This window comes from Penicillium waksmanii (genome assembly GCF_028829765.1).
Source record: "Penicillium waksmanii strain IBT 27052 chromosome Unknown utg000004l:1.0-5674109.0:1.0-5678898.0, whole genome shotgun sequence".
Classification (NCBI taxonomy): Eukaryota; Fungi; Ascomycota; class Eurotiomycetes; order Eurotiales; family Aspergillaceae; genus Penicillium; species Penicillium waksmanii.
The window spans coordinates 360,953-379,120 of NW_026643251.1; the positions used below are offsets into that span (position 1 = coordinate 360,953).

The following is an 18,168-nucleotide window of genomic DNA, read 5'->3' on the forward strand; positions in this document are numbered from 1 at the left end:
TTGATCTTTATTGAACGTTTTTGGCCATTGGGCAGGTTGCATCGGGTGGTACAATCCAGTGAAAAATACCCCGTCTTTTTACTCGCCCCCTGGTTGTTGGGTTGGGGTGGGCTGCAGATGTGTAATTACATAGTGGAAAGTTCCCGGGGAAGAATGAAATGAGTCAACGCAATGGTGGTCCTCTACAATGTACGGTATACAATTAGAACAGCGATCAATTCTCATTGACGAGCTCCTTGTCTCTCCAAGTACTATTCTTATTTGCACATCTCCCCCGATCTGCATATCACGTGACCTGACTCAGCTCTTCGCGTGAAATGACATCTCCATCTTTCAACCTCTCGGCTTCGATCCCCAAAGCAAGCCTATATCCCCCATCCACTTCGACATGGCTCTTCCGCCAGAGCAGATCAATATCAAGCGGCGGCGTGAGGAAGAACCCGTCGAGACATTGTGTATGTATAGGCCCATTGCAGATTTCTCCATGGTTATTTTTTTTTGACCCCACGATCTACACCCCACCATGGAAGGCCAGGTCAAGTCTACCAGGACTTTGACTATGCTCAAGCCATTGGTTCCTCCTCTCCCCCACGTATAACCAAAATTCAGTCATCCATAATGAACTAAAAACCCCAAACTTCCAATTGATTTCACAAACCCAAATCAACCCCAACAGCAATAACTAACATCCCATCCCAGACATCCAATCCGCCCTCCACCAAACGAAGCGCCGTTTCACGGACTTCGTCTTCCAAAGAGTTCCACTGAAAGCCAGTGATCTGGACAATGAGAATGAGAATGGCAATGGCAATGCCTCAGCATCACCACACCCAGCAGCACAGCGACTCCTCCGCAGCCCACGCTCCGTGAGCAGTCTGCATGTGAACAGACGAGCCAATGCAACTCCCCAACCAATCTCATCATTAGCATCATCATCATCCAGCGGCGTCCCAACAGTCCGGGCTACGTCTCCAGGCGCAGAAATACGCGACGCCCAGCGCCGAGCCGCAGCGCAGAAAGACGCTGATGAGAAACGCAAGCGTACTCTACGCCCAGACTCGCTTTCAAATGTTCAACACACGTCTTCAACCGCGCCTACGTCCCCATCACCCAGCAACGCGGCGGCAGCAGCAGCTATCCTCCCCCGGGTTTCGCGCTCAGCGCCAGGCTCGGGCCATGTCTCAACAGAGACAAGCGGCGCCGCAACACCCTCAAGCCGCGCAGTCTCTGTACGCAGATTCCAGATCTCGAGAACTAGTTCTCCGGCCCTGGGACTCCGGGGTGCGGGCGGTGTTCAAAAACGGCGTACCGAGGGCTCACCTGGTGTCGCCGTTCTCGTTGAGCAGTTACAGCGGACCCAGCATTCGCGAAAGGCATCCATGGTTGCAAATTTAGTCGGAGAATCGCAGACCCAGGCTCAATTCAACGATAAGGGAATCGTGGTTGATAATGCTCTCGAAGACTCAGTAGCAGCAGCGCCAATCAAGCCGCGCAAAAGACCAGTCGTGAATTCAGCCGAGAAGAAATGGCGCGAAGAACGAAAAACGGCCGTTTCCGCGGCCAAATCCCATCTCGAGGAGACGTTGGAGAAATCTGCCCGGGCCAAGTCTGCTCAGTCCTGGGATGAGGAGTCAGAGCGGTTGGCGCGGGAATTTGAAAAAGTTGCGCTGGAGTTGGAGAATGATATGGAGATTGACGATGGTTCTCACGAGGATGATTCTCGCGTTGGCGCTGGAGCTGGAGCTCACCCCCACGCTAGTCCTGCTCGTGTTCCTGCGCCCAAACCTGATTATTCTCGTTTTGCTTCGCCCGCGCCCTCTTCGACTAAATACCAGCCGCGGTTGCCGAAGGAATCTCGCATTACGGCGGCACAAGCACAAGCACCAGCACAGTCTACGGAGAAAGATACGGCAGATACCTCTGCCGGTGCGAATGACGATTCCCAGGCCGTGGACGACAATGATGATGATTACGTCTATGATGTGTATATCCGGCGACCACTGGCCGAGACAGATATGCTTACGAACCCATTGGCTGAACTCGAGTCTGATCAGCAGTTGAAGAATCTCGAGGCTTCCCGCGCCGGTGTCGGTGTTATTGTCATTACGGCTGAGGATGAGGAGTATTGGGAGAATTTTATCGAGGATGATGAGGAGGAATGGGATAGTGAGGATGCTGATTCGAACGGTAAGTTTCAAGTTAATACCCCCAACCTCGTTCTTTCTATTTTTCGATTACTACGTGATTTGACTTATCGCTGATTCTGTTTTCTCCTTTCAGCCGAGAATAATCCAGCCAATGATTACCCAGAGGAGGAACTGTCATCGTCAGACGAGGACGATGATCCGTCCGCAATTTACAGCAAATACCGACGCCACGGCGTGTCTGACGACGAGGAATTCGACATTGACGACTCTGGAAGTGAGAGCGGCGCCCGGTTCAATTCTGCCTTTGGTGGCTATCGGCAGCGCTATGGCGGACACGTGGATTCCGATGACGAGAGTGATTGATTGATTGGAGGGGGATGTATAGTACATAAACTGCGATTGGACAAATGATTATGATTTTTTACTGTCTTTACTTTGTCGTTGTTGGTCGTTGGTCGTTGGTGGCTGGTGGCTTTGTCCGAGATGGTGTGCAATATGCAGCAAGCTGAAACAAGGATGAACCAGTACAACCCTGCCAACCCTTTTTCTTTCAAGGTTTCTTTCTTCCTTCCTTCTCGCTCTTCGGGCACAGAAGAACCAGTCATTCCTTGCGCATATCTCTTGCGCAAACGCCGTGGCTGCTGCACGATCCTTGCCCGGCGGTAGTCATTTACATACCCTCCATACTCTTGACTCTATTTGACATCGACCACGTCTCTTACCTCCTACCTTCCACCAATGCCTTTCTTCATCTGACCCAATTCGTGTGGGGATCGCCGGGTTATGCAAGTTTCTACAAAGTCACGATGCGGTCCAGTGACCGTGACCTCATCGAATCTCATCCCCATTTCATGATTCATGATTAGATCACCGGGCCATCCCAAAAGCCTTCTCGCTTTGTCTTTCTCCCTCGGGAACTGGTTGCAATGTTCAACAGCCACCCATGCCACGTGGGGGCCGATGCGGGGTTGCGTTGAGAAGTTGGGGCTTGTCGGGTATTGTCGGCGTTGACGATATTCAAGAATGAGTGATGCCTAGGAAGATTTGAGTTGGCGATGAATGGAATGGATATGATGGGTGGAAAAAAATCCCCGTGAAGATAAAATAGAAGCTTAGGCTTAGCGCATCGTTCGAGCTGTGCAGTAAGTAAGTATTACTGTAGGTAGTGCCTAACTGTATGTGCATCTGAATTAGAGGCAAAAATACATTAGTAGGCGACTGAAGGACATTGGCCTAGGAGAATATACTAACAAGAGCCTGAAATTAGTGGTTTACGCTGCTACATAGTATTCCAGGGCTGCAGATGGCCATAATTCTATCTACCGTGACATACTAGGTACTCAGGCTATATGGCATTCCATGGATATGATGTATGATGTAGTACTACCTCATCAACCAACCAAATTCCGGTACCCCCAACTGCCGACAAAAACAAACTTTACTAAACCAACACCCAAAGAAGAATCTTATTCGCATAAGTGCACCTTCCGGAAAGAGGGCTGAAGTATGAATATCATTGTACCAGATTGGCTAGATCCCGAGCGAGTACTGCCGGTCTATGATTCGGCAAGCCCGCACTGGCATGCCCCGAAACAGTTTGCTACATGCAGTATGCAGCCGATTCATCAGGAGCGATCTGAGCGATGAGTGTGGTGTTCAGTCTAGACTGGATGAGTGGGTTTAAGCTGACTAGTTAAATGGTGAAAATATCGTAGGGGTGTGCTTATATGCCCATGCAGTGTGTCTGGAGCGGGAGCCCTATGCAGGTGTGTATAGTAGATCCATGGATGTTTAGGGTAAATATTACATGTATGGACCTCATCCCGGTCCGAACTATGTACTGTAGTATATACTAGTAGATCTACAGATTTCAAGTTCAAGTTGTAGTGTGATACCCCGGGTTTCACTTTATCGATAGTTAGTGCTTACATCTACTAGTATACTGCTGTAATTGACTTATTTTAGGAAGGAGTCGATGTATGCAAAATGCAGCCTCGGGCATCTTTACGTTCTTTTCGCCTTTTTCTGTACGGGAGGGAAAGATGCCCACGTAGCTGAAGAAAAATGAAACATAGAAAAAAAAAACAGAAATTTCCGTCTCCGTGCCCGTGTAATCCGTTTCACACCGATATCACACGTAAATACACAGACGGACGAATATCAGATCCGCAAACGAATATCAACATCAATAGTAGCAGTTGCGATATCCATCTCACCAGATCATGAATTATGGATACTCCGAGTCAATACTCGTAACAAAAATAAATCTTCCGTGAAAATAAAAAAAAACCCGCAGCCCAAACCGGCGATCTCGTACTCCGGCTGCTGGCACCTTTTCAGCAATGCAACTTCAATGCATATTCCATACTCTAGCCCTGGCCAGACCAGACCAAGTCTCCAGTCTCTAATCTACAATCGCCTCCGCACATCCTGCAGCAAGCAGGGCTTTGCAACTCGGCCGCGCCTGGCGGGGCTAGCATAAGTTCCTCGTTTAGCGGGCGACGACTACTGCAGCCCTAGTGCGAGGAGAAGATTATGTGAGGCTCTGCTGGCGTTTTACATTGGGCTGAGCGTATCAGCTTGGTGGGCGCTGTTTAGTTTGGTGCCACTTAGATACATAGCGGCTTCGGCTTTTGTTAGACTTTACAAGTTGACTTTCTTGAGTGGGTATGTGGATTGAATTGGTTACGAGTATATACAGGCGTACGGGCGTATCGTACCTGGTATGATGGAGTACAGAAATGAATGGTGTGAGTACAGGGGGGACATGGCTGACTCGCAGAATGATACTTACCTGGGAATATTGCATATCATTGAAGGCAGGGTGAGGCTGTCAGGCTCCAATGTCAGCGTCTGTTTGTACCAAAATCCCCCTCTGTATCTGTATTTTGTACATCGCCTAAGTAGAGAGCACTAGCTGAAATTACAATACCGCTAATCAAGTTCAGAAGGAAAATTGCATAGCCGACGCAGCCTCGTATCATCAGCCAATCATACCTCCGAAAGTGAAGATGTCGTCAGGCGGCCGCGCCCCACGAAGATCAACAAGGGGGAGACCGATCGTCTCAGAACACCAGGTCGTCATTGTCTATCATGGTCCATACTCCATTACCTCTGTGCCCACTATATATGTAGTACTCCGGAGTCCACTCTCCATGGCTCCGTAGTGGTCCCGTGAAAGGCACTTCCGTGCACGGAGATCACCGAGTCTAATGAGTGAGTACCAGTGGATCGCAAAGAATGGGGGCATTGGGGGCGAACCAGAGACTGTTGAAATAGTCTGGTCATCAAAGGCAAACCTTGACTCGTATTGTGGTGGAGACCTCGTCCACCGCGGAGATGGGCTGCCACCCTCCGTGAAGAATCCATCGTCTCCTACTACTCTGGGAATAGCCGTGTGCCGAGAGCACCTGTCACCTTCTAACGAGTATGAGGTCCGAAATCCCGATACAATGTGACCTCAATATCGCCAGATACGACATCCACCCTCCTTGCCTGGGACTGTCCACAGACCCTCCGACCTCCAACCTGCGAATGCTCTGCATGGCTATCTCTTGTCACGAGAAAAGACCAACGTGTATGTGCGTGTGTGCTCCCATCCCTCCGTGCTAGCCCGACACTACTGCTCGCTACCAACCCGGGTGACTGGCTCGCGGTGTGATAGTTGAAGCATTAGCCCTGTCCTTAGGTTCTGTCGTCAGTGCCTGTAGCTTTGCTGATTGGCCTTGATGGCAAAACTAATATCCAACATCCGACAATGCATCGGATGTCCCAACGTTTCTCATCATAGTGGGTGGCCTCGGTCGCTCATGATCATGAATCGTGGCAGGTGAATCCTCTCGCAAGGAGGATTGTACCCTTGAGTAATTAGGTTTCATGTTTCATGTTGTAACCTTCGCTCTGCTGTTTGAAGAATGTGACATTTCGACTCGGTCGGCGTTAAGAAGTAAAAAAGCAACAATGGAGCAAAGGTAAGGAAGGTCCAACGATCAACAAAAATAAAAACCAACACAAAGCAAGCGATATCATTCGCGAGTCAGGAACCATGCATTGCAGCGTCACAGGAGTCAAGTCTGCTGCACTCTTCCACTACCGCCCGCTTCTTTTTCTATTCCTTTTTTTTTTGCTTTTTCTATGTGGAAAATTCCATCGTCCTTTTTACCTTTACTACTTTTGGTTCCTTGTGCACGTTGAACTTGCATGCCCCCAGGTCTGAATCTGAAGTCTGACCTCCTCAGGCCACCGATGTCCGTAGACACCCTTGTACAGTAAATCTCTAGGCTGACTTGCAGAATCTTGGATCGTTGTTTCACAAATTCCCCGCCTTTCGCAATCAATCAGATCCCTGACCAATATCGTAAAACCGAATATTCATTCCTAAATAATCAATGTCTCCGGCCTCGTGTTCAAGTTCTCAAATTGGATCCTGCGTAACAAAGTACGGAATATGGAGTTCGGCTCACGCCGTACGCAATAATAGGATTAGTTACTCCGTCAATGGAGGGGGATGGAGCGGGCCAACAGACAATTGCAACACGGAGATCCTGCAAGACGCCTCTTTGTACGCTGGGTTCCACCATTTCTATTCTCAGATCAGGAGATTGCAGATAATTTCCACTGCAAAAAAACGGGCGAGCAGGAGGTCCGAGTGTCGGCGTTTTTCCCTTCTACATAGCTCCTACTCGTACTCTTTCTTGCGGAGTCCGGAGAATGTACGGAGTATTGTTGCTCATTTCCCTTTTACATAGTAAGGGTCGGCCGGGAGTCAGAAGTTGTGAGCCACAAACTACGCATACCCGCCTAAAGTCATTCATTAGTTCGGTTTATCCACAGGGTGTAATTTCCGAGTCGTGGCGGCGGCAGTTAGTGGGGCGACGAGTAAGCAGATCATGGTTCATCTGACACAGAAAGCAAATAGTCCAGATTCAACAGGCGAAGGCGATTGCCTCGGATGCGAGCTGATCGAAGAATAAGAAAGGAAAGGAAATATTGGAGGCGGCAAGGGAATAAAAAAAACAAGTATTGACCTAAGTACGGAGAACAAAGTACTCCGTATGTAGTTACATTTCCCCCTCATCCCTTTTTTTTCCTGATGCCGGATATCTTCATTTCCGCCTGCGACCCATATACCCGACCCCAGCCAGCCTCAGCCACGCAAAGAACCGACGATCCTTGCACGAACATCAACATTACTGCTTTTGTCACAAAGCTTCGTGGAGCACTCCATAACAATATCGTAGATGGCCCAAGCTCCTTTCTACAATCAGACCATCCGTTGTAAAAACCACGTGCCCACCCATGACCCCTCTTACTGTTCCGAGGATAGCGTAAGATTAATAGAATCCTGCCAAAATGGCTTGTCTGAGTTGCCTCAAATTGATCCGAGCAGCTGACGGGGGTGCAGGGAAGGCGATTCACGATGCTATGATGCTCATGACTTCATTTTTGTTTGGTTGGTTTTTCGTACGATTTATTAATTATAATTGATATAAACTTTTTTTTAAACGGGCCTTCTGGAGCTATTCGCCGAGGTTCTTCGGAAGTTTACTTGCGCGCTAGACACACGCCATCAGCAGATAGACAGTGGCGTTGAATATCCACTTTCTACTTTCTACTTAGAAAGCCCCCTTTTTCTCGCTAAACAAAATTGTATTTGAATACTCTGAACTATGTACTCCGTACTTCAAGCTCGTGAGGTCGATATTGCCGAATAAACACGATGTACATAGTACCGGGCCAAGTACATCATTCATACTGTACTAGTAAATTCAATTTTTGTCTAGAAAGAGTAAACGAGCGCGAGAGTTTGCCTCTTTTTTTTTTCACGTTCTCCTTACTTACTTTTCTCTTTCTTTCTTTCTTTTCTCTTTTTTTCTTTCGCGCCTTTTTTTACCTTCCTCACCCGCGATTCGTGGCAAATTCACTTATGGTTGAAATTGCCGCCAAGACGTTATCGCCATCATCATCCCACTCTCTTCCCCTCCAGATCCGTTGCTGTGTATGATTGTAGGGTCATGTTTTCGGCCGTAAGGGAGAATGTAATACGGGTTGGTCCAAGCTGGACTCCGCCACCCGTGAAGAAGATCGGCCACATCGGCATCCAATGGTACGAGTTGGAACTGGGAAATTAAGTCGTAATGAAGTTGGAGGTCAGATCTTACGGGCTCCGCACTCCTCGCCGTAAGAGGAATCTTTGAAGCCCAGAAGGGGTTGCCCGAAAGTTACCGGCCATACGCTACCGGTAATGATATCACCTCTTTTAGTGACGGGTTAAAGTATTGTAAACCATGTACTGACAGACGTTGACAGTGGGAAAAGTTTTCGCTCTGTACAGATTGTGATTGGCAGGGTTTCTTCTGATATCGGTTCGAGACCGAGAAGGGTTCAGACACTAAATAAACATGTACTCCCTACAGAGTACGCCATCTAGTACTATAGCATAATTTATTTCGGGCGCTGTCGATGATCATTCGTTGCGTCGTTTATTTCCGTAGACCTACTCGTACTCGTATGAAGATTTATGTGCTTCTGCTCTTCTCGCGCTTTGTCTCCTGAAGATCCTTCCAGAAGCTGTTCAAGCCAGCAGGATCTCGTGCATGGATGAATGCCATTTCGTCATGCTCTGGTCAAAGCTGAACATAGAACATAGAACTAGGTCGAGGTCGAGGTCGAGGTCGCAGTTGAAGCCAAAGGCGCTCTTAGATCTACCAAGTTATTCTCTGCATTTGAGATTATTCATGATGACCAATGTCTCCATATGTGATCTAATGATCTTATGATCTTAACAGATGAGTACGAGTAGTCGCGAGTACTCTGTAACGAGGTGCATATTGTTTGAATACGCAAAAATGTAGTACGCTTGCCGCACCCCTCGTGTTGTACTACCCCTTTTACGTTGAAGAACCAAAGCAGATCATCTTTAAACCCTGCGTGTGTAATGTTTCTGCACACATGTCCCTGGTAGTTAACAGCTGTATCGTCAGTGATCGCAGTTATTTCTTAATCGAGACTGGAGAGGAGCCACATGGCTTCGGGCGGCGACCGACTACTCCGGATTAAGGTCGAAAGTGCGAAAAATGGACCCACTGGGTGGAGTAGAGTCGCGCGCCTTTTAACTCCAGCCTTGTACGAAGTACTGTTAGCGGATTACAGCATTACAAGAACGCTTCTGCACAACTCCTATGCGGCTGAAAATCTGCATAGCTGTCGGACCCGTCACTCGGCCGGTGTCCAACTCCACCGAGAAAGGCCAGAGCCACGAGAATCAATTCAAATTTGGGTTAGTATTGCGAGCTGTCATAATTTCCTTCGTAGCAATTCCTGGTATGTATTCGGTTTTCCCATAGCTGCGTTATGTTGGATTGGGACAGAAATCGCTTGGTCTCTGCATATACAATGCTGTATGTTCGTACGACTGCAATACTACTCCGTACTGCAGTACATACTTTCTCTCTGGATCTCAACAGAGATGGCAATGACTCTGCGCACGCTCGTTGGCTCGGGCTTTTTTGATGTGCAGGGTTTCTCAGCCGAGAACAGCTGGTCCAAATAGGAAAAGGCAACTTTGGATGTTCAGCGAATCGGAATCTCATCAGTACAGTAGCATTATACCGTACTGTACGAAAATTCCGTACCTGAAAGAAAAAAGCAAAGAAAAAAAAATGCCACTAAGGCCAACACTAACCCTGATCTTCCAGGTAACCACGTTCTGGCCAAAGCTCAGACTCGCGGCAGATCAGTCTCCAGTGATAGTTAATCTCGTCTAGGTTAGTAGTCTACGGAGCTTCTCGTCGCAAGCGCTTACTCTCCAACGGCTACGCATCCACGCATCCACGTCTTCTCCTGATCTGACAGTTCGGCGTAGTTCGGGGCGAATTAGGGTTTGCGAGGCACCTTCCAATGCAGGGTTCGTCGAGGTCAACGAACAAAGAGAAGGCAGACGGTAAATGAACCTTGAATCTCCGCAAGACCCTCCAAATCTCCCATTTGAAACCTCCTGCCGTGCCGCTACACACCCTGGTCTCGACCATGATGATCGCGATAATAGTAGCATGTGCAACCCCTCCTTGTGGAGAACGACGAGGAGTAGAAAAGAGGGGCTGTGAGCGCCGTTCGGCTCTGGCCCCTCTTCTGCGGCGTAGAGCGTGTCTCGCTTCTTTAGACTGGAGAAAGATTTATGGAGACGTAGCTTCGAATTGACTGCGCCGGCCCCATTGATGCGCACGCCGTGCGACAATTCTTGCAGGGGTCCAACGCATGCGGTGTGGATTGAGATGACGACTCACTGAACAGCTGCAGCTAGTCACTTTTTTCGGCGCAGGCAATCTATTTTTTTCTCTTCTCTTTCTGTTGCGTGCAGTCGATCCTCCCGCTTCTAATTCAGGTTGGATTCAATACTGGTGAGTTTACCGAGCCGTGGCTAAGAAAAGCACCTCGCCTAGTAAACTTGTACGAGTATTTTGCATCTTCTAAGTATTGTAACCTGAGACATGCCTACTACATCGACCAGCGATGTAGCTAGCAGTTGGCGTGCGGGAAAAAGTACCACTTCAATATTACGTGTCCGGCAACTACCAGACAAAAGCTGTTGATACCGAACTTCCAGACGGCGGCTATCGCTAGCGGGGGCTCAGGCAAATTTGGCGTCGGCCAGAGCGTCGAGGGGAAATTGGCGAAGATTTGAGTTCTACCGTTCTCGCCCCATACCTAGTAGAGGCATATGCAGATGAACACGATTTCAAATCACAACCCTGCATGGGATGATCGCGAGCCAAGAATCGATTCAGGTTCAATCCAGAGTCGACAGGTCGATATAGGGCAATGCGAGGCGCGGATCGGACAATCAAGAACAAAGAGAATCAACTAGCTCGAAAATAAAAGAAATGTAAAAAAAAAAAAAGAAAGAAAGAAAGGTAAGGAATCGATCGACATGAATCGATACATCTGCTTTTTTCCCCTTCTTCCCCCTGCGGCTTCAGCCCATCACGAAATCGCATGCGATTACTGGACTGTGATTGGGACAAGAATGCCAAGAATGGGGATTTTGCTCCATTTTGGCTGGTTCGCAGCCACGTTGGACCCTAGTCATCTGGGGTTTCTAGACGATGGTTGGTCGTTAAGCATACAAGGATCGGGAAGGAACATGCACGACATGACTCGCAACAACCGGTGAAAGCGACAATACGACCGGGGTTCTTCACCGAAGTGGCTGGCAAGAGATTGCGAGATGAGGCGTTCCATGAAATTGTCAGGTTACAATCGCCTCCCCTTAGTTGGTGTTAGTTAGACTAGACCATCAACAACAACCGTGGACCGGGTGAATGCCATGGCCCATCTGTACATATTCAACTCCTCCACGGAGATTCTCCAAGATTCACCCGAGAAATGGAGCAAAAGTGGATGAAAAAGGGCCGTGCAGTACGAGCCTCCGAATTCCGCGTCTCACGTGATTGGTGGTAGCTGCGGCTACGCGACTAACGCCGAATCGACGATGATGATTGGCATGGGGAAATTGGAATTCCTCCTGTAGGACCCTCTTTGGGGGTTGGTTTGAGAGGGGAGAGAGAGGGGGTCAGGAGGTGGAATATCCGGTTTAGCCCCCCCCGGCCATGTTGATCTGATCTGCACGGAACCGGGGCAGCTCTAGCCTGTGCAGACAAAGAAAATAATAATTATAATAAAATGATTCCATATGGAATATGCTCCATACACTAGATACAGTAGATACCCTGCCTAGTTAGTACGAATTGACTACTTCCTTAGGAGGGTTGCGTTGCCACCCATGTCTGCCCAGGTGGTGTGGATGCAGCAGTTGGAAATGCGCGGTTATGAGACATCACTCGTTTAGAAAAGGGGCCTGCCTAGGTTCAAGTTGGTTCGGTTGTACTCCGTACTTTTGAATATTTCATCGACTCCGTACTACTCCGGACTGACAGTGACTCCTAGTAGTAATAAGGGCTCATTCCAAGATTGCCGCACGAATACATCAGGTATATTAGATTACTATACTCCGTACATACCTGCCAAAGTATATCAAGAATTTCCTGCCGTGAAGAAAATCTTGTAGCCGTTGTGGCCACTGTGTCGATCGGCAAGGCTGATCATAGTTTGACATCACACGGTTCTGACTCGAAGGAGACCTTTCTCGGTTGATCCGGGTGGAGCATGCATCGCAGCGCTTCTCGGGGTGGAGAGGTCTGAACGGACACGCATGCACCAATACCATGATGGAAAGAGACCGGACAAGGCCGGTGGACACTGGATATACCTAGTACATAGGATAGTCTGGCTATTTCCTCCCTTGGTTTCCCAAAGCGCAGCATCCCCCGCGTACTAAGCTCAGTGAGTACGGAGCCTCGCAAAAGACCCTGATAACCACGGTTCGCTTCATCTCGGAGGTTTGAAGCAATCCACTTTGGTTCTGAATCATGCGAATTTTATCATTTTCGGAGTTCCCGATAGACTCAAGGCACTCTTGAATGAATTGGCATACTCGTAGCCAGACACAAAAATGTAAGAAGTTAACCAACAAGTCTGCAGATGCGTTGGCTTCCTCTCCCGACCCCCCCCCCCTCCTCAGCGCCAAATTGAGTCCGCATTAGCTCCTCGCTCTCATTCGCCTGCTCGACCCGGGGCCACGGCGGGCGTCGCAACCAGGTGACGGCCGTTCTTCCAATAGACGCCGCGCGTTTGTGTTGGTTTTCTGAGACTTGCTTTTTCCAACCTACTTCCCCTGTGCAATTTGTCGGCACATCATCGTAGTTTCTTCTTCGTAGTATTAGGGTCGGATCTCATCCGGTCTTCAACGCTCCGGGTCGGGGAGTCTACCCACTTTTCTTTTTGCTCGCTCACATGAAGGCCCCCCCCAAGTCCCATGAATGGAATAGCCCATTACTCGTATATTGCACGACTCGAGCTCATCTAAAACAGAAAATGCACGCGAGCGCCGGCTCTCCCTGATTCTGCATGATAATCTCTCGCTCGACGTAGGATTGGCTCGCAAACCCTGCCCAACAGGCTTGGCAGTTGGCGGATTTAGTGCACAGAATACGCGTGCGCTTGCAGGAGATGCCGCTGTTGGTGACTAAAAGGTAATAATCCTCAACAGATCTTCTCCCGAAGCAAGAAATTATCACATCAAATCAATATTCCGTCTTGGTAATTTTGACTTTGCGAGCCGTATTACTGACAGCTCGAGCTTCTTGTCGAGTCTCCACAATTTGTCATGTCGCACTTACTGCAAATGGTGAGAGGTATTGGTTTTTGTTTTACGGGTTTTCCCCCGCGTGCCCCATCTGCGTATCAGACATGAAATCGGCCAGCAGAAATGACCGACGATCCGCTTGAAAAGATTGTGTCATTGCGCGCTGTGCAGCCGTTCCACTCATTGCCGCGTCTTGAGACAAAGAAACTCGTAAAGCTAAAATTCAAATAAAAATAATAAGAAAAAAAAAACTAAAATTGGAAAAAAGAAAATCACATAATATTTATTTTAGTTTTAGATTATAATTATTGTCAGGCCTAAAGCCGATCCAACACCAAAATTACCCGATTCACACTGGAGACCCAAGTCGGATCGCCACCGGCTTCTTCACAATTTGAGATGTCTCTGCCAACAGTGGCAAGGAATTCGACGAGAAAAATGATTATAATATGATTATATACTCCGTCCAGTAAGACTGACTCGCGGTTAATAGTAAATATTAATAGAATAAATTACCATCGCATGCGGAACCTCCTTGTCCGGTTCACCGGTCTCAATCGTCAGTCCATCTGCTCTCTAGTCTCTCTGGGGGTGGAACCGCCGTGCTCGAGGGTGTCCACTGCCCTGTCCACTCTCTTCTCCAATTTTCTGTTGCCCACCCCTGCTAGGTCCAAGGAGCCGTGTGCTGTATCCGCGGTACACCTTGTACAAGGGGGGGGCCAAAAGAGCGAACAACCAGCCCGACCCGGATCTTCGGTTCCCTGCACCCAACAGCGCTGTTAGCCTGGGACTATTTCTGATGGATGGACTCTCTCTTACACTTAAGCCCGAGTGTTTCTTCCTGGTGATCTGCTGTTTAGATTCTTTTTGATCTATAAACCTTGAACTCCCCCCCGGAGGCTTTTTTTCCTACGTTGATCTATACTTCATCTCCACCCACTCACACTCACCCACCCACTCACCCATCATTGCATCGAGTCAGCTCTAAGCTTACAGTCGTTGCTACTATTCCTGTTGTTGTTGCTGCTGCTACACCTGCCATTCTCTCCTATCTGAACACTAGGTTGGGGTCGAGGTGTAACAATTAAGTCCCCGCTACATCCACAAGATCTATAAATCTTCAACAACAGAGAAACACAACCCCAAACAACTCACTGGCAGTGCCAGTATAAGCAAGCAAGAAGCAGCAAAGAAGGAAAACATTCAGCCCCGCGAAATCAAAATGGCAGGCACATACCCACTCTCCGCCAAACAGCCAAGCCGCATGAACATCAACTCCCTTCTCAACCACGAGACCGAGTCAGGCTCAGGAGAATGCGGCGCTCACTCCTCACCATACACTCACCATGCAACAGTCCCATCCTCATCGCATGGCACCAGTTACGGGCAGCCCTCACCGGGCTACCCCCCCCCTAGCCCAAATCAATACTGGTACAGCCGGTATCAAGGCTATCACGACACAAGTCCAGGGGCTGCATCGACAGCAACAACGCACAGTAGCGTGAGCGGAGGCGCCATGAACCCGCAACAGCAGCACATGTTCTTATCCTATAAGCCATCGGGCATTTCATCCTTCGGCGGCTCGCACTCAGGCTCGACCTCGCTCTCTCTTTCCGGCCGCACGGGATCCGCTCGGTCTTCACCAGACCCTTACCATCCCCGTGAACGGTACGACTCTGTCTCGAGTAGTTCATCGACAAGCGGGCCTGCGGACCGTCGGCGTCCCCCGCGGCCCAAGTACGAGGAAGAAGAGATGTACTTCATCTGGTATCACCGAGTCGATCTGTGTCAGGAGTGGAAGGAAGTTCGTGAGAGCTTTAATCACCAGTTTCCTTCACGCCAGCGCCGTGGATTCCAGGGCATCCAGTGCAAATTCTATCGCTTCATCAAGGAGAAGAAGTGTCCGACTCTCCGGGAGCAGCGCCGCATGCGTGATGGCGAGTTTCTGCGTGAGGGTGCGGCGTTGGGCCCCGAGGCTGGAGCGCCGCGGTTTGGAGTGATCGAGTGGGCAAATGTTTGGTATCCTTGGATGAGGGAGGATCGAGAGACAGCTCTGCGACGACAGCGTGCGGCGGCAGCAGCGATGGCAGCGGAGGCGTGATTTTCTTATTCGCTTGATTTGACTTGTTATTTCCTGGTCAAATGGGTGGCTAATTTGTTCTGTTTAATTTTTCGGAGTTCTGTATTTTGGGCAGGGAGGCTTTGTCTAACGTTCAAGATACCTCATGGGCGTTCTTTTCTATCGGTGTTTTATATCCATGACATGATGATCATATCGTGGGCGGCTATCTGCTTTTTGTTTCTCTCTCGTTGCAGCAGGCATTTTGGATTCCTTCCTTTCGACCATATGTCTTTCTCACACACTTTGGTACACATCTACATCTACATCTACAGATACTACTACATCTACATTTACATGAACACTCATGGCAAACACAAGAGATTATTATCTTCTCAAACTTCGAGCTTTCTCACAGCTTAGTACCATTCAATTCGTCCGTCCTCGTCCGCCCTCGTCCGTTGAACGATCGCATTATCCCTTCTCTGCAATGCCCAGCCTCGCCCCTCCCGTTCTCGAATCAGGCCAGCACAGCCCTCCCGATCAATAGCCTTATGCAGCCTTGTAAAACTGGAGTTTACATTAATTACGCATTGCAAAGTGCTGCAAGGCTTTAATGGCGCCACACTGAGGTCATAAATGGCGTATTTTAGGGTAAGTGCGATGTAGGTAGATAGACCAATAAACTACAATCAACAGAAAGATCGCCCATCATTCAAGAAAAGATGTCAAACCCCAAACAGGTCTCCACATCTACGAGTAATAAAAAGAAGAAGAAAACAAGGCCAAGCAAGGCCCCCCTACCTCGAATCTCCCTGAATCCCGCAGGCTGTGCGGACGTGAATCACTTTTACAAAATAGAGCACCGGACCCAATCCCGTTCCTATTCCTAGAAACATCTTTTAAGTTCGGCCCCCAGAGGGAACAAAGAGTAATTACGTATCAAGTTGGCGTGTAATTCTTTAGAAGTCTCCACTCGCGGCCACAGTCCAGTGATCGTTTCATATCTCATTTTGACAAGAGATGAAGGAGGCTTGGGGCCTTCCTTAGTCCTTCGGGCCGGAGTTGGATTCTGGGGGCGGACCCTTGACTCGTTCAGTAATAACATGCGAGCCTGGTCGCGAACTGCCGTACGTAGGTCGCCGATGGGTTGGGAACTCCACGCTTAATCTGCTAGTTGGAAAGGGGGCCAGAGATCATCACTGGGTGGACGTCAATGATGTTCGGGATTTCGGGCCGTTTCTTATTTTAGCTGTGAAGGATTCGAGGATTGTGGGGGGAGGGAAGAGTGCTGGCGTGGCACTGAAGATAGAAACAAATGCTTTCTTTATGCTTGTGTTTTGATGCGTAACCTTGCTATGTGCATATGAAAAGGGGGCGCAAAAGAAGGCACTCGGGAATAACGCAATCGATTGTCAACACTTTGCTCGATCCTTCTGTGTATCTATACAAGGCTATATTTGTGTGAACTTACGATGTACCCATTGTATCTGAGCTTATGTACAATACACTCAGCATAAGCATATGTACCTTCAAGTTCCATACATACCGTACATACAGCAGTACGGAGTATGATCAATACGATAGTTCGACGAGGTCAAGGCTGACAAAACCGTATTCGCACTAGCTCGCACTGCGAGACAAATTCGGCTAGATGTCATTCTTCACGTTCTGTCATATCCGACCGAGCTTTCACGCAGTTATTCCCATAATAGGGTTCGCGCTGCGCCCATTCTATTCGAGTAAGGTTGCAGAAGTGGATAACTAAAATGTGATACTGAGGGCCACCTGGGGCTGCGAGGAGTACAGGAAATCTTCAGCATACGCTCAAGTGCCGAAAGAAAAGACAAGACCCGACCCTCCGATCGACATCCTATCGGTATGCCACACACTGGTTATTTACTACAGACTAAATCGATTCCATTACCTATACTTTCCTAAGGGGTTTATTCCTGCATAGTACTTAGCGTTTGCTGGGCGTCAGATTGAATAGTAATACCAGATGGTGAGACAGATAGTGGAGCAGATTACGAATACACGATCTTGGGACCCGAGATCGCCATCGAGGAGTTCTTCGAGAATTATTTACGGAGTACAGCGTACCGTTTTGGATAGTAGGCAACTGATTTAGGCCGTCCGTTCAAGGACGATTAACTTAGGTACTTTAGCCCTTCCCTAGGCCATCCATATCTACATCCATAATGTAGCCAGTCACAAATAAGCATGTTTGCGATTAAGCCCAGCGCTTTGCCCAAGGTCAACTCAACACCTCATACCAATGTATCCATCTCTACGATATCATTGAAAATAGCCTACATATGAGTATTCTATATTAGTAGTACCATTCTAAATGTCAGCAGTCCGCCTAAAAAGACCCGACGCCTTAGTCAAGTCACACCGACATGATTCCCAACCATCATCAACAATCAACGAATAAGGCATCCCATCAATTTCGGGCAACTTTACTATAGGTTCAAACCAGTGGCTCCTCCTCCTTCCAGCCACTTCTGCAGAATCTTACCTTCGCTTCCACAATGCCCATGTCACCCGCGCCCACCTGGGCACACACCCTGCCAGTGACAAGCTTGCATGGCCAACCAATAAATGACCTGTAATCTCGTCCGGAAAGAGGAAAATGGCACGAAGGAGTGTGAAGAATTGTCTTTACTGGTCTTCACCGTTTACTAGTGCCTAGTATTTTATTATTGTTGCTACTAGGAGTACGTGCGTAAATACCCCACACACTTCATTCAAGTGTT

General features: G+C 48.6%; 2 protein-coding genes across 2 annotated transcripts; both read left to right on the forward strand.

The window, feature by feature from the left end:
- Window positions 1–388: 388 nt before the first annotated feature.
- Window positions 389–2,510, forward strand: N7481_003005 (Iwr1 domain-containing protein; the record flags this gene model as incomplete). The annotated part of the gene is made up of 3 exons (XM_057262224.1): window positions 389–455; window positions 700–2,187; window positions 2,281–2,510. The coding sequence occupies 3 exons, from the start codon at window positions 389–391 to the stop codon at window positions 2,508–2,510; spliced, it is 1,785 nt and encodes a 594-aa protein (XP_057123885.1).
- Window positions 2,511–14,572: 12,062 nt separating this feature from the next.
- Window positions 14,573–15,451, forward strand: N7481_003006 (uncharacterized protein; the record flags this gene model as incomplete). Its single annotated transcript, XM_057262225.1, has 1 exon — window positions 14,573–15,451. The coding sequence occupies one exon, from the start codon at window positions 14,573–14,575 to the stop codon at window positions 15,449–15,451; it is 879 nt and encodes a 292-aa protein (XP_057123886.1).
- Between the last annotated feature and the right edge of the window lie 2,717 nt (window positions 15,452–18,168).